This window comes from Lytechinus pictus, chromosome 4 (genome assembly GCF_037042905.1).
Source record: "Lytechinus pictus isolate F3 Inbred chromosome 4, Lp3.0, whole genome shotgun sequence".
Classification (NCBI taxonomy): Eukaryota; Metazoa; Echinodermata; class Echinoidea; order Temnopleuroida; family Toxopneustidae; genus Lytechinus; species Lytechinus pictus.
This window is the reverse complement of record NC_087248.1, coordinates 3,365,083-3,380,513: the sequence shown is the minus strand read 5'-3', so window position 1 is coordinate 3,380,513 and position 15,431 is coordinate 3,365,083. Positions and strand designations below refer to the sequence as shown.

Sequence of the window (15,431 nt, the reverse complement as noted above, 5' to 3'; positions counted from 1 at the left end):
AAAAATAGCAGAAAAATTAAGTGAAGGTTTGCGGAAACCCCATCAAAGATTAAGAAAGTAAGAAGTTTTTGATCTGTTACGTCATATACGAGCAGCAGCAGCTACCCCGTATTTTATGCACCAAAATGTATACTTTTCAATTTTTTAATTAGTGGTTCATGATTGTTAAAAAAAAAATTTCAGGAGCGGATGTGAAATGATTTGTATGTTGATATACTTAAGGTACAACAAAAAACATTTTCATTTTTTTTTTAATGACATTTCATTGATATTTTTTACACCATATATGGGAAAAACTGCTCGCAAATGACGTCACCATTAAAATATAAAATTCTAATAGTTTTCAAATCTTTGATGGATTCCCTAAAACCCTCACCAATATCATTTTAATTATTTTCTGCTATTTTTACAATAAACTTATGTCAGGGTGAATTTCCCCTTTAAGTACAATACTTGGGATCCAAAGTGTGCTTCAAATTTTAATATTAGAAGAGCGATTTGACATGAGAAGGCCGTGCATGTAAGTACAGGAAAAAAAAAGAAATACTAACTCAATTGTTATCAATATATTGATAACAATTGAGTTAGTAGAAAATAAGAATTATAATGTTGGACTAATGGAAACAGGGAAAGGGTCACATTTTAAATCATACTTCAGATTTTCTGCACCATCATATATGATGGTGCAGAAAATCTGAAGTATGATTTAAAATGTGACCCTTTCCCTGTTTCCATTAGTCCAACATTATAATTCTTATTTTCTTATCAGAACCTTTCATATTTAATCTACTGTACATAGAGGGGCTTTTGGATTTTTGGCATGGGGGCTTTTCAGTACCTCTGTCATTTTTACCTTTGCCATTTTTACCCCTGCCATTTTTACCTTTACCATTTTTACTTCTGCCATTTTTACACCGAGCCGAAACATCACGAGCACCTCGGGTCTCCAATTGTACTGGCAGGTATAAATTGATTTGCTTTTGACCCCAAACCAACAACAATTTATTGACTCCCAATGTCAAAAGGCCCTTTAAATAGGGTCCAGTAACACAAAAGTTAACGATTAATCATACACTCGATTTTTAAGATTGATTGTACATTATATATAGTCAATAGAATCAAACGTAGAGAACTGTTCTACAATCATTGCTAAGCTTTGTTATATAGATCTGCTTTTCGTGTGCAAAATTCTTTCACGCGAAACCATGCATGCGAGATTAAATCCCGCTTTCATGCATGACTGGTCATAAACGATAAGCAATCTAGCATACAATGTGATGGGCATTATTTTTTTCTTTCTCCCGAAATGGGGGATTAGATTCAAATTCCCGGGGGGCCACTTCCATTGACGAGTGGATACCAGGCGCGACCATGGGTTTCGAAAAGCACCCTTAACAAGGGAAGCAAGTCTTTTCCATATTATGAAAATGCATCCCTTAACAAGTATTGGAAATTTGACCGAAAATACGTTGCTTTCCTAACGAAATATCCCTTTTTCAGTATTTTAAATATATCGTTTTTGACACCCTTCTAAAGTTACATATACGTAACGTGCCCACTCTTGAAAAGAAATCCCCTTTTACACGTGGTCACGCCTGGTATCCACTCGTCAATGGAAGTGGGCGGCCCCTCGAGCTCTGGGAGGAACCAAATGTGGCTCTGGAAGCTCGTCCTAAATCGGATATATCGCTGTTGCCTAGATGAAACGCAGATTTAATGTTTCCGTCGCGGATGCGAAAGGTTAAAAAAATTTCATGTCACACAACTTGCATTGCAGGACAGTGTTTTGCGACGGGCCCAAAAGTCTCTTCCAAAATCATTATACCGTCATAAAGTCCGTCTGCGTTGCAGGGCGAAAAGTGTGGATTATAATAATAATAATAATAATGTCCATTTATATAGCGCAGTTACTATGTGTATAAACTCAACTGCGCTTTGACACTTGGTATCATATTATTACCCCGGCTGTAGCTAAGCCGCCATATTAATAGGCGCTAAAGCGTTCAAGGTATAAATCCTACCGGGTAATCATTCACCTCACCTGGGTCGAGTGCAGCACAATGTGGATAAATTTCTTGCCAAGGAAATTACGCCATGGCTGGGATTCGAACCCACGGCCTTCTGTTTCAAAGCCCGGAGACTAATCCACTGGGCCACAACGCTCCACATCATAAAGAATAAGTAACTTGCACCTAATGAGGCCTAACTACCAGAACACATTTAACAACCACATAAAAAAGACAAAAAAATATTGAAGTCATGTTAATTTCTCTATCCAATAGATGTTTATTTACAAGAAAATCTAGTATCCCTTGACTTACATCGATTAAATCTACAAAATTCTCATGACAAATAATGGTCAAGTTCTTTACAAATAATTTGTTTCAGGGGCAATCTGCAAATCTGACATAAGATTTTTCTTTACATCAACCTGGGGAGTGTTTCATCAACATTTTCATCCGACAAGTTGTCAGATCTGACATCTTTCTCTGATGTTGATTGGCTGAGAGGTACTCTTACTATGGTAACTGTTGGATACAATGGGACTTGTCGGATAAAACGTGCGACAAATCCTTTCATGAAACGCTCCCCTGGTATTGATAATAAATTAATATCAATTGACTTGATAGAGGTAAATCCTTGTATCTGACAAAATATATATGCTGCCATGCAAAATTTCCTGTGTTTATTTGAAATAATGCACAGAAGTACTACAAACATTTGTATCAACAAAGTAAAACAAAGACAAACTAATCTGACTGGTGTACACAATTTTATAACATTACTGAGTAATTTTCTCTTGACCCCAAAAATAACAATGCTTGCAGGAAGAAAAAAAAATTAAGTTCAAACAGTTACACAAAAATATATTGAACAACCCATCTTTAAAAAAATTAGTCAAAGCTATATAATAGAATAAAATGTAATTTCACATATATCATTATGATTGGCACTTTAGAGTAATGTAAAATAACCTTTGCAGATTAATTGAAGTCAAATAACACATAAAGGCAGATTTTGAAGTCTTAAGATATCAACACAGAATTTGAATCAGTACTTATTGAAAAGTCTTTTCAAGGTTGTTTTAAAAGACACTTTTTGGAAGATCATTTAACACACGGCAAAACTGACAAACATGTACACATTACAATTTTCAAACATTATATTACTTACTTTTGACAGATTCACATTCAGTGAAACAAATTTCATAATGTCATTTCACTTCACAATCGTTTTTAGAAATCCTCTTTTTCCTAAATTTTTTTCTAGATCTAGTCAGACAATTGTACACATATATGTACTAGGCATTTACTTTATGCATAAAATCATAATTATGCTCAAAATCATTTTATATGAAGCACAAAACTGCCATGTTGACAATATATATATATATATCAGATATAATTTTGGAGAATTATATGTATTTTGTTTTGTTCGTTATTATGTAATTCATTGTTTTTTAAATACTTTTATATATAAATTTTTTTCAAGAAATTAATCAGTGACATTACTTTCTCCATAATGAGCATGGAATTTACAATTCAATCTTTATAACTTGGGGACTGCATAATCACAAGATACGCATTGATTGCTTTGTAAATTGCAAACATAACCCTTGAAGTGTTAGAGTGTTGGGGATGCCTCAATACCGTGAGGGCTACACTGATTAATGGGGTTGAAATTCTTGCTTCAGCCTCTACAAACATGAAAGTACTGCAGAGTATAGAATGATGATTTGATTAATTGGTTGAAATCTTTCCCACGGTATAGCTAAACAGGAATTAAAACAAAGAGAATGTACTCTAGAATACAAAGACCAAAGTCGTGTGTACTCTTGCTCTACTATTCACAATGATGGATAAAACACATCATTCCCTTTGATATTCTTAATTAAGGTACTTTCAGTTTGATTTTTTTTTTAAAACAGGATCAAAGAGAGCCAAAAAAATACCCTAACCTTTTGTTGACCCCGTCTCAACTAAGTTGATGAGTTCAAGGTCAAATAGAGAAAAAAAAGAAAGTTAACCTTTTGAGAGACCCATTCAGACAAAGCGCATCAAAAATCTTCATCCAACACTACAATAGATACATACATGTAACATACATAAATTGCAATCAAACAAACATCACTCGTTTAAGTGACAGAAATGGTGCAATCATATCAGACAGGAGCAAATTTCACAAAAAGTTTTGCTTTGTTGATGGCAAAAAGAATAACAAACAGAAATCTAGAATACCTGCAAAAATTTGTTTCTTTCATTAATTTTGTTTTACCCAGGGTAGTGTCTTCAGTAAAACTACTTTACAAGAGAGCCCTGCACACGAAATGGAAATTAACAGTGGTCTCACTGAAACAAAAATGTCAAACTATGGCTTCAAAACTGATTGATAGCATCTGAACTCATGTCAATTTCTTGGAAACTGACATCCTTGAGAAAAAAAATGAAGGACTGAACAAGGGATTCAATGACTGAAACTAAATGATTGTCATAAGATTCTAGAAGAATCATGATGAAAATACGCAGTGATCTATATTACACTCATTTTCAGACCAACTAACTTTTCTTGTGCGACAAACTCCAGAGTATTTACAATGAAACAGAAATAAGATAAATGGGTACTCAAAACCAAATTGCACTTCCTTTCAATAACAAATCCACATTGTAACAATGTCAATCCTCAATTTCATTAATCAATAAGCTAATAACCATGTAGTACATCTTGACACTACAGAGGATTATACAACACTGAAGCAAAATTTCGACTTCCATTAATTTCTAATTCAAGGTTATTTTGCAAGAACCACTTCTTTTTCTTTTACATGCAGCTTGAATAAACAAAAATTAATATTATTTTTTTACTCTCAGTCTCAAGTATATTTGGGAAAGGCTTCTCATATGTCAAGGCACAATGAGCAAAGTTTTATTATCTGTTGGACATTTTGAAGTTGGGTTGCATCTTAGAATTACATGATTCACATCAGAAAAAAAGTGGGCGTGATAAGACTACAAGCACGGTATTCAAAATTTATATTGCAAAATATCTTATTCTAAATAAATGACCGTCACAACATATTAAAACTTCCACAAAGTTTTGCAGACATGACTGAACATCAACAGTAATCCTAAGTACACTTAATTCCAGGGGAAAATGACATGGTGGCCGGGGGCTATTTTGCCCTCAAACTAGCCCGGAGAATAGAAAAGACCCCCAGAAAATCTCTGTTCACAATTGTTGCAGATTTAGGCACTAGGCTGTGAAAAGTCACCCCCGAATATAGGAAATAAGAGTTTTTTTGTCTGCTAATTAAAATCATTCACAAACCATGAAGTATACAACATTTTGGAAAAAAAGGTGTTAAACCTGTTAATTCTGACATGTGCATGAAGAGTGAAGACCTTAGATTTTGAGATGCGAAAAATTATCTCTTTCATTTGGCCAGTATTCTTAACTCGGGTTTAATTCAAACTCTAGTCTAAAGTTGTGGTTTAACTATGGATAGCTAATTGTGGCACAAATCTCTGACAGTTACAGGTTCAATTTCTCACCTCATTTGACATTAAAGTCATTCATTACTGTCTGGGATTAAAAGTTAATTCTTCATCATCAAAGCAGTAGGAAAGAGTATATAACATAACATACAATGCTAACAAAATCTAAGATTTTTCTCTCCCCACATCCTTTTAGAGAGAGTTTTACAATGGTCTTATTTAAAGGGGAATGAAACCTTTGGAACAAGTAGGCTTGTGTCGAAACAGAAAAATTCAAAGAATAACAACAAAGACAGCTTGAGAAAAATCGGAAAAATAATTAGAAAGTTATGAGCATTTGAATATTGCAATCACTAATCATGCTATGGAGATCCTCCCATTGGCAATGCGACAAGGATGTGTGATGTCACATGTGAACAACTTTCCCTTTGATGGACTATAAAATACCCCCAAATGTCTCTTTTTGCTTTTTCTTATGGTGATACAAACTCTTTATCCATGATGTATTCTTTAAAGATCTGTATTACATGCCCTCCTATAGAAAGAATATATGCTCTACTGATAGATGTGAAAAAAGAGGCAGTTTCAGTGAAATATATACTAAAGTAATGGGGAGAATTGTTCACAAGTGACATCACACATCTTTGTCGCATTGCCAATATGAGGATCTCCATAGCATTAGTGATTGCAATATTCAAATGCTCATAACTTTCTTATTATTTGTCTGATTTTTCTCAAACTTTTGTTGATCTGTTTCTTTGATTTTTCTGTTCTCACACAAGCTATCTTGTTCCAAAGATTTCATTCTCCTTTAAACTAGATTTCAAAATATGGGGCAAAGGGTTTCGGTGCAATTACAGTACTTCATGAAAATCACATTCGTGCAAAAGATGCAATTACTCTTTAATTCCTGTACAATACCATCATAATTTTATTATTAGTGTGCAAGTAAGGAAATCAAAATCAAATATACATTTAGTACCAATGCTACCATTAGATTTGTGTAATACATTAAATGCATTAAGGCACTAATCTTTATACAAAAAGTAAGAGAAAATAGTCTAAAGGCCTGATAAAAACTTTGGTACAGGTTCAATAATGTAACCAATATTGGACTACAATCCTAAAATTCCAATCTTAAAAAAAAAATAGTGAACATCATATAACTTTTCATTCCCTGATGCTTAATGAAAAGTTAACATTTTTAGCTATCATGTTTAGCGCTTGCTCAAGGTAATGTGTTTATCTTTCCAAATAAAGGTCCTTTGAGCACTTAGATGTATCTTACAAATATTACGGAAAGCATTTCAGAAAGCTGCATAGACAGATCGTCTCTAAAAGTCTTGCCCTTTTCATGCTTCCATACGAGGTATTTGATGCCAAAAAAGAAGCTGTGCTTTTTAAGCATAATTGTTACTGGGCACCCATTTTTTTTTTACATAAAATTTAACCACAAGTATCAGATATTACATCAAATTTTTCGTACATTATATGTTTTATGATATTTCCTTTTGTTCTATTTGGCAACAAATTCCAAAAAAAAAAAATTATCATTACATATTACCAAGATTTAAAACAGGTGTAAATCAAAGTGAAAACAAATCTAAAATGAATAAAAAGTAAGATGTTGTGATATAATTCCTCTGATACAAAAAAAATATGAAAAGAAAAAAAAATTATGAATATCATAAGATTTGCTAGAAAAGGTTATTCAGTGTAATAGATCTCAATTCTAAATAGTGAATTTCTGTACAATAATATACATGTATAAATAGCATTTGGACAAAGAAAGGCTAATGCTTTTGAATGAAAGGCAGAGGCAACAAGGCGTGACTCATATAGAAAATTAAACTAGCCATTACATTGACTGCTTCATGCAGCTACTCTTGTACACAGAATAAGTTGGAAACATATTTCATGTATGCAAGTGTCACACTTGATTAGATCTTTGAGTGAACTATATGAGGATGTCCTCTTAGTAATACAGTGATCTGACAAAACACATTTGTTGTCAACCATGCCTAAATCAATCCCACCTCCCTAAAAACAGGGTCGTATGTGTCAAAAGGTAACCACAAGATCCCTCTTATTCACAGTATACATTCATAGAATATTAAAGATCGGGGGGGGGGTGTTTCACAAAGATTTAAGTATGACTTTAAGAGTCGCACTTTAATGCCAATGTATGTATGAAATGCAATGCACAATCTTATTGATTACACAGTAGGTAGTGCGCGTCCTCTTCGCATGATCTGACCAATGCGGTAATGATTTTAAACCGCTTCGCAACTAGGCATATAAGTGCGACTGACTCTAAGGCATACTGAAATCTTTGTGAAACACCCCCCCAAATTTATTTTCATGATACCAGGGGGTGTAAAGAAATATAAAGATATGAGAACAGGTACTTCTGTACACGGTCTGCCAAAAACCTAACTTGTATCTCTCATGAAAAAAATATATGCAGAAGGTGGCAAGGTTGATATGTATCTCTTTTTAACTTGGTGTATGAAAATACGAGCCACAATTACTCCAGGTGGGTGTTTCATAAAGCTGTTCGTAAGTTAAGAACGACTGATGATCCTTTCTTTAGCGCTAAATCATCACCAATGAACATTTAATGGTGAATATCATTAACCACAAGAAAGGTTCCCCAGTCGTTCTTGAAGTCAATCTCAACTTACGAACAGCTTTATGAAACGGCCCCCTGGGCAAACATTAATCCAAGGCCCTCCAAGGCCAAGACTTTGGATGGCCCTCTCATTCACCTTGGACATCCTTTTCATGCCCTTTCTAATGTTTTGCATTTGTGGTGTGATAGAAGAAAAAATACAGAAAACATACTCTCTCAACGCTGATAGCAGGAAAAAAACATATTGCGGATTCCTGACATGTTTTCACTATGGCTCATACCTATTGTGTGTTGGACCTATGCAAAGCATCCCTCACAGCATTTCTTCACCCCATCTCTTGCATATGGGATGTATGATATGGAGTACCTGTATGGTAAATAACAATGAACAAAAATGGTTGGGCATCGAGAGCAAGAATGTCCTGCATCATACTGAATGAATGCCATTAAAAAATGGTATAAAAACTTGATTGCAGTAAAAGAATATGCAAATAAAAAGATATTAAAAGGCTTCGCATCACTATGAATAAAATAGACTGACACTGTGTACAGGTACATACGCAGTAGACACTCTATTTCAAACTTAGCCTATCGGTATTCGTTTTTTTTTTCTTTAGAGTACACTGTCTTTGTTAGTATCAACCTAATTCTTCATTACCCCTATTAAAAGCAAGTTATTTGGTCAACATGAGGGCACGTGAAAATAAATCCAATTAGTCAGGGATAGTGAACTAAAGATGGCAATATGGCTAAGTTTATTAACATATCTTTACAAACTTTTCTATCGAATGGAAAGGAGATGTTGAAGGTTAATGGATAAAACCAAGAGAACAACCAAAGTCAATATCTAATTTTTTTAATGAGTTCTAACAAATATATTGTGGTGTGTAAAATAGGCTGATTACAATACTTCTTAATACATACCATAATGATGCAAGAAATTGTAAAAAGCAGAAGAGGATTGCCAGAATGGTGATTTCCCACTGCAAAAGAGAAAGACAAGAGATTGTGGATTTATCATCAAACTACACACTATAATTTATCGTTTACTAAAATTCAAAACACTTAGTCAACTTTCAGTGTCCTTTTAAAATTAACACTTGTCAGCGTCAACTTCATTTAGCACATAGCTGCATGATATGACGGCATGTGAATCTTCGAACCATATTGTTTTTCTCAGACATAATAATGAAAAATACTATTTGTAATTCTTTACATGTACTAGTCTAATTGGCAATTTGCTCTTCCTCTAAATACTAGTTTAGCCATTTAATACAGTGATTCGATATAGTGGGGGAAAGAGCTCTGATGCATTAATATGTATTACATACCAAGATGAACAGCCACATAAACAATAATGTCCATCATGATTATGATCACCAGAATCACCAACTTTTGACATCGTTTACCATCACCACTAATTGTACAAAACATCATCACCATCATCATCATCATTTTTATGTATCTATGTTCTAAAGGACTTTTACCAGCGTTTTTATTGAACTGTTTTGAATTAAATTGTAATATTCATGAATACCCTACTAGAAATGCTGCAAACTTCCACTTTCCTAAAAGAAGAACTTGCCTTTCTCATAAATCTATTTTCTTTTGTGGCCCAGTACTTTGGAATTCTTTGCCGGATAATTTGAAAACATCTTGTTCTTTTAATATTTTCAAACGTAACTTCAGTGATTTCATAATTGATAATTAAACCTGTTTGTAAACATTTATTTTATATAATCTAAATCTTACCACTTGTGTATCTATGCCTTTGTAATGTATTCTAATTGTTTTTTTTATATTTTGTTACTTTTGATATTGTGAATAATAATTATTCTTTTTAAGGTTAGTTGGGTCGGCCGTTTTACTTTTTTTTCCTTTTCGGCTGCTTCCCTCTCAATGCTTTTATGTAAACTTTTATGTCTTTGATGTTATGTAAACTTTTTTCCCATGTATTTTATCACAATTATGTTCATTTTATGCAGACAGCAAAATAAACTTGAATTGAATCATCATCATCATCATCACCATTATCATCATCATCATCATCCCCATTATCATCATCATCATCATCACCACCATCATTATCATCATCACCATCATCATCATCAACACTATCATCATCTTCATCATCATCATCATCATCATCATCATCACCAACACCACCATTATTATCAATTTTACTACTTTCTCTAATCCTCCTCCTCATCATCATCACTCACTACACTTTACTAACCCAACATGCAGCCATGAGTGTCAAAGCAATCATTAGGAGCATTATCAACGTTGCTATGATCCTCTTCTCCTTGAACATATTCTTGAGCTGGTTAATGGGTCCCATTAGAAACAGGGTCCTGCAGAAAGAACATACAAAACAATAGAAAGTGAATACCATGGAGCATCTTTACATGCAGCCTTTGTCCCATGACAGATTTAAAATTTCATTCAAGTTATCACTCTAACATATCGTATATGTAGGAGTCAAATTACCAATGTAAGTTTCAAAAACTTGCCATAATGATCAACTCCTATGATTGTGAGCATCACTAAGACAGGAAGACAAAACCATTCTTCTCTAGCAACAAACAAGAACACAACAAAACAATGTTCACTTGCTAACATGACCAGGCCATTCTACGCCACTCTGAAACACTCTATAGAGTCTATAAAACGGCATGCTCTCCACTACCCCATTCATTCAATCATGCATAATGCCAATTGATAGCACCTCTTGAAATAATACAGGCAGAGGATTCAAACTTTTTAATCTTCATTCAATTTATTATAGACTTTCTACAAGAACATATAGTTACTTGACTGAATTTTCTACCACTTACCCAGAAAGAGCTATGACAGTGCCGAAGCAATAAAGAATGGCAAATGAACGAAGATTGTGACTTGAAGGAATGAAGAGAAGGAAGGAACCCTGTATAGAATAAAGAAGAAAATAACAATTCATACAGACTTTGATCATACACGTTTAATTAGCACAAAAATGAAAATCCTTTTTACATTATTTCCACATTATTATTCCGCTTAGTAGGCATATCGATCAAATCTGAAGTTTCCCTAGTTTTAATGTTGTACATTTAGGACAAGTTAAATTTGGGATAAAATGAAAGAATGGTTTGCAAAAGGGGTGAGATCTGCTTTAGACCATTCCGAGGAAATGAAGCTTTTTTTTTATTCTCTCATATTGCAATATTCTTATGCGAAACTACATTGTCATGATATACTACCCGACCATGTGAACATATAATTGGGTATAAAAGAAATCTACCTGTCTTGATATTTTTTTTTTTTTTATTAAAAAAAAAAATTACCATTGTGAATCTAGCCCTTTCGCAAACCAACTGATATGGACCCAACCCCTTTTGAATAAAAAAATGATTTTTATTCATGTTTTATTGGGAATTTCAACTTTTTTTTATGAAAATGGATCTAACCCCTTTAGCAATTGAGCTCTTCATATATAACCCATAGCCTATATAACTGCATACAATACTGAAATATTTCATATTAGTTGATATTCAAATTGTAGCTGAGATATTGCGGTTGTTTCTAACTGGTTGTTCACCTTTATTTGCACTGTCTTATATAAAAGAAATAGAAAAAAAAAACATATTGTGAACTGTTGTTTCTTAATTTATGCAAGGTTCCACACTAACTTTTTTTCTTGGTGGCCCGATCGGTCCACCAAAATCATCAATTTCATATTCTTGGTGGCTCGAAAAGCACATTTGGTGGCCCCAAAACAATAGAAAATTTAACAATTTATCAAAACTTTGATTGCCAACCTGGGCCACCAATTGCATTCTTTTACAGAAATTTGTGGCCCGACTCTCATTTTTGGTTGCCTGTGGCCACCAGGCCACTGCTAATGTCGAGCCCTGCTTTATGTACACTGTAAGATAGAAAATGACATGGGATCATTATGATAAACAAAAATTCATTGATACCTTCAGTTAACTATTTATTATGTATGTTTAATGGCTGATGAAAGTTTCCATCTTTTAATCAGAGGAAAAGTGCTATGCTAAAATGGTAAATCTTACCAATAGGGAGAGTGAACAGCCTATGACAAAACAGGCAATGAATCCTTTAATGCGGGTCGACCAGCTTAATGAAGATGCACTGTATACCTGGAAACAAAAAATTATAAAGAGAATAATTGAATGGAGAGCATTCATTTAAAAAGAAATCTCCTTGAAATATTCGTATTAAAGGGGGAATTTACCCTGACGAAAAGTTTATTGTAAAAATAGCAGGAAGTATAATAAGATATGTTGGTGAAGTTTTTAGGAAAATCCATCAAAGATTAAAAAGTTATTATAGTTTTAATTTTTTGATTTGTGATGTCATATGCAAGCAGTTTCCTCATAGATCTACATCATGTTGTAAAAAAACAATAAAATGGCATTTTCTCCAAAAAAAAATGTTATTTTAAAATTAATGTACCTTCAGTTTGTTAAAGGCCAAGTCCAGCCCAGAAAAATGTTGATTTTTATAAATAAGAGAAAAATCAAACAAGCATAACGCTGAAAATTTCATCAAAATCGGATATAAAATAAGAAAGTTATGACATTTTAAATTGCTTATTTTGCAATAACACTTTTATGCACTTGTAAATCAGTGATACGCAAATTAGAGTTAATGATGTCCACCACTCATTATTTCTTTTGTTTTTTTATGTTTTAATTCTCGCTACCCCAAATAGGAACAAAAATCTCATAATGCGCAAGACGAGATAATTTTCACTCCGTCGGGTCGTCATCACCACTTCCGGTTAAGAGTCATGCTCGCGCGAGGTTCGCGATACTGAGTTTTCCACCACGCTGAAATCGATGCCAATCAGCGTAATATGTACAGATTATAATACTTTTTATTCAATTTGGTCAGTTTTTATTCCATTTGAATTTTGAATAAAAATAAACAATATATTTCACGTGAAAATAATTTGTTTTCATGTTTTTATTTGGTGATAAGAAAATTTAACAAAAAATGAATATCTTAAAATTTTGCATTTAGCGACCGGCCTGACACCACGATCGTATTCGACTAGACGCTAAATATATACAGCATTCATTCCGTTCAATTTTTCGTCGACCACAAAATGGATAAAAAATCAGTTTCGGAACTTAAAAAAATCTTTAAAAAAGGCCGTTAAAATGTATGTGTGAAAGAGAGGGTTGTGATCACGAACTTTCCGAGCGAAAGCGACGTTGTGTTGTAGTGCATGACGGCACTGTTGATCTGAATGGCAAAACAGTGCATTGGACTTCCGAACAGGAAGTTGTAATACCGAAAAAGCTATCCCATAATGCAATGCGCGTTACAGGGATTTTCCCGGATCTCGGCGAAATCGCTATTTGGGGTAGCGAGAATTGTACAATATTTCATTTTTTTGTGGACAATACCGACCGATTTGACTGTACGATAAAGTGTTAAAACAATGGTAAAACCACATGTTCGGGAGGAATTAATTTTTTTCATGTGAAAATGAGGAGAAAATTTTAATATTTCACAAAATAAAATACATAAGAAACAATGACTGGGTCACATCATCAGTCCCCTCATTTGCATACTGACCAGGATGTGCATATATATAACTGTTTTGTGAAATTAAGCAAAACCTAAAAAATGCCCTTTTTTACATCCGATTTTGATGAAATTTTCAGTGTTGTGCTTGTTAGATTATCTTTTTATTCAAATCAACTCTTTGTTGGGGTGGACTTGTCCTTTAACAGACAATTAATTTCACACTCACTGCTGAAAGAAAAACTCAATCATCATGGACCATTATAAACTTGAAATTTGTGCATTTCACATTAGGCCTACATAACAAATGGGGCAGCTGCTTGTCATCGTAGACGTAAACCACAGACTTATTATTCAGATAACTTTCTTAATCTTTGATGGATATTCCTCAAACTTTCACTGATCTTTTTTAAAATATTTTTCTGGTATTTTTGCAACAAACTATTCCTCAGGCTCAGCCTCAAGGTGAACTTCCCCTTTTGAAAAAAAAGCTATTGAATCAGTTCATTATATTATCTCTGATCTGGTTCGCTAAGTTCTTAAAGGGGGTAGATCTAGGTCTACTCCTGCAAAAGGCAACACTGATAGGGTCTCACAGCGGCAGACAGACAGTTTAACTTAGAATATTGTTTCACTTTCACGGCACGTCACGGTAAAACAAATAGAAAAAAAATATTTCAAAAAACAAAACAAAGCCAAGGCAAAAATACAAATTTTTAAATCTTGTGAAGAAGAAAAGACCAACCAATGTTATAAAATATGAGTATGACCCTAAATTATAGACTGATTATAATCAAAATCTGCTGGTGTACTTTGTTGCAATAAGGACACTTTAAGGATGTTTTTTTAGTGTGCAGTTGCTGCAAAGGGGGTTTCCTTTCAGGAATCGAAGTGCATGGGACTACAGCCAGCCAACAATTCCACGTAGTCGAGGTCCGGTCCGTGCCAATCATGAATTTATCACGTCATTTTTTTTATAGATAAAATTACAGGTGTAACTTATACTGCGGCATATACTCACGTCTGTTATTATGCTTTGTTCATCTTGCTCCTCTTCTTCTCCTCGTAATACTTTCTTTAACTTGTCCATTTTTACTCGAGTTCTTCACAATTTTTGTACACAGACAGTCAGTAATCACCAGCAAAAGCGCAAGCAAGTAGTACGGTAGTTCGTACAGCTGCAGGGCGACCGACCGCCGGCGCGACCGGTGGCGCCGTGACGGCCAATCCGGTACGGTATGGTACGTTGATTCGTCTCGTCAAGGTCTATTTATAGCAAATTTGCAATCGCATCCAAAGTTTTGATCATATGATGATGACGCAACCTGAAGACTTTTTTTCTAATAAAATGGTTATTATCAATGGATCGCAGCATTCATCTAAACTTCGCGCGGAATTTTCCCCCTAAAGGCCCTATTATATCTTATATGTTTCATCCAGTCTCTTTATTTTCCCCCTCTCTCTCTCCCACTACCCCCCCCCCCCCGGATCTTCGTACTTCTCCACTTTGCATGTCACTCTCATAAAAGAGCATTCTACACATAGATTAAATGATTACATTTTTTATTCTCAATATATAGAATTTCATCAATATTACAAAAATATAAAAATTCTACTCTTGACAATCAACCAGTTGCAAAATTCTTGGGGCTATTTCATAGACTTAAGTGTGACTTAAATCAACCTTTCTTCCTAAATGAAAGATTCAGTAAATGGTAGCATACTTTATCATTCATTGCAATTTAGTTAATACCTTCATTTATTATCAT

At 34.0% G+C, this 15,431-nt stretch overlaps 1 protein-coding gene across 1 annotated transcript; it reads right to left on the bottom strand.

Annotated features, from left to right (window-relative positions):
- Positions 1–5,013: 5,013 nt before the first annotated feature.
- LOC129259699 (vesicle transport protein SFT2B-like) lies at positions 5,014–15,123 on the bottom strand. The gene is made up of 6 exons (XM_064098094.1): positions 14,684–15,123; positions 12,180–12,266; positions 10,962–11,050; positions 10,361–10,478; positions 9,049–9,107; positions 5,014–8,491 (listed from the first exon to the last, which is right to left on the bottom strand). The coding sequence occupies exons 1-6, from the start codon at positions 14,750–14,752 to the stop codon at positions 8,422–8,424; spliced, it is 492 nt and encodes a 163-aa protein (XP_063954164.1). The 5' UTR covers positions 14,753–15,123; the 3' UTR covers positions 5,014–8,421.
- Between the last annotated feature and the right edge of the window lie 308 nt (positions 15,124–15,431).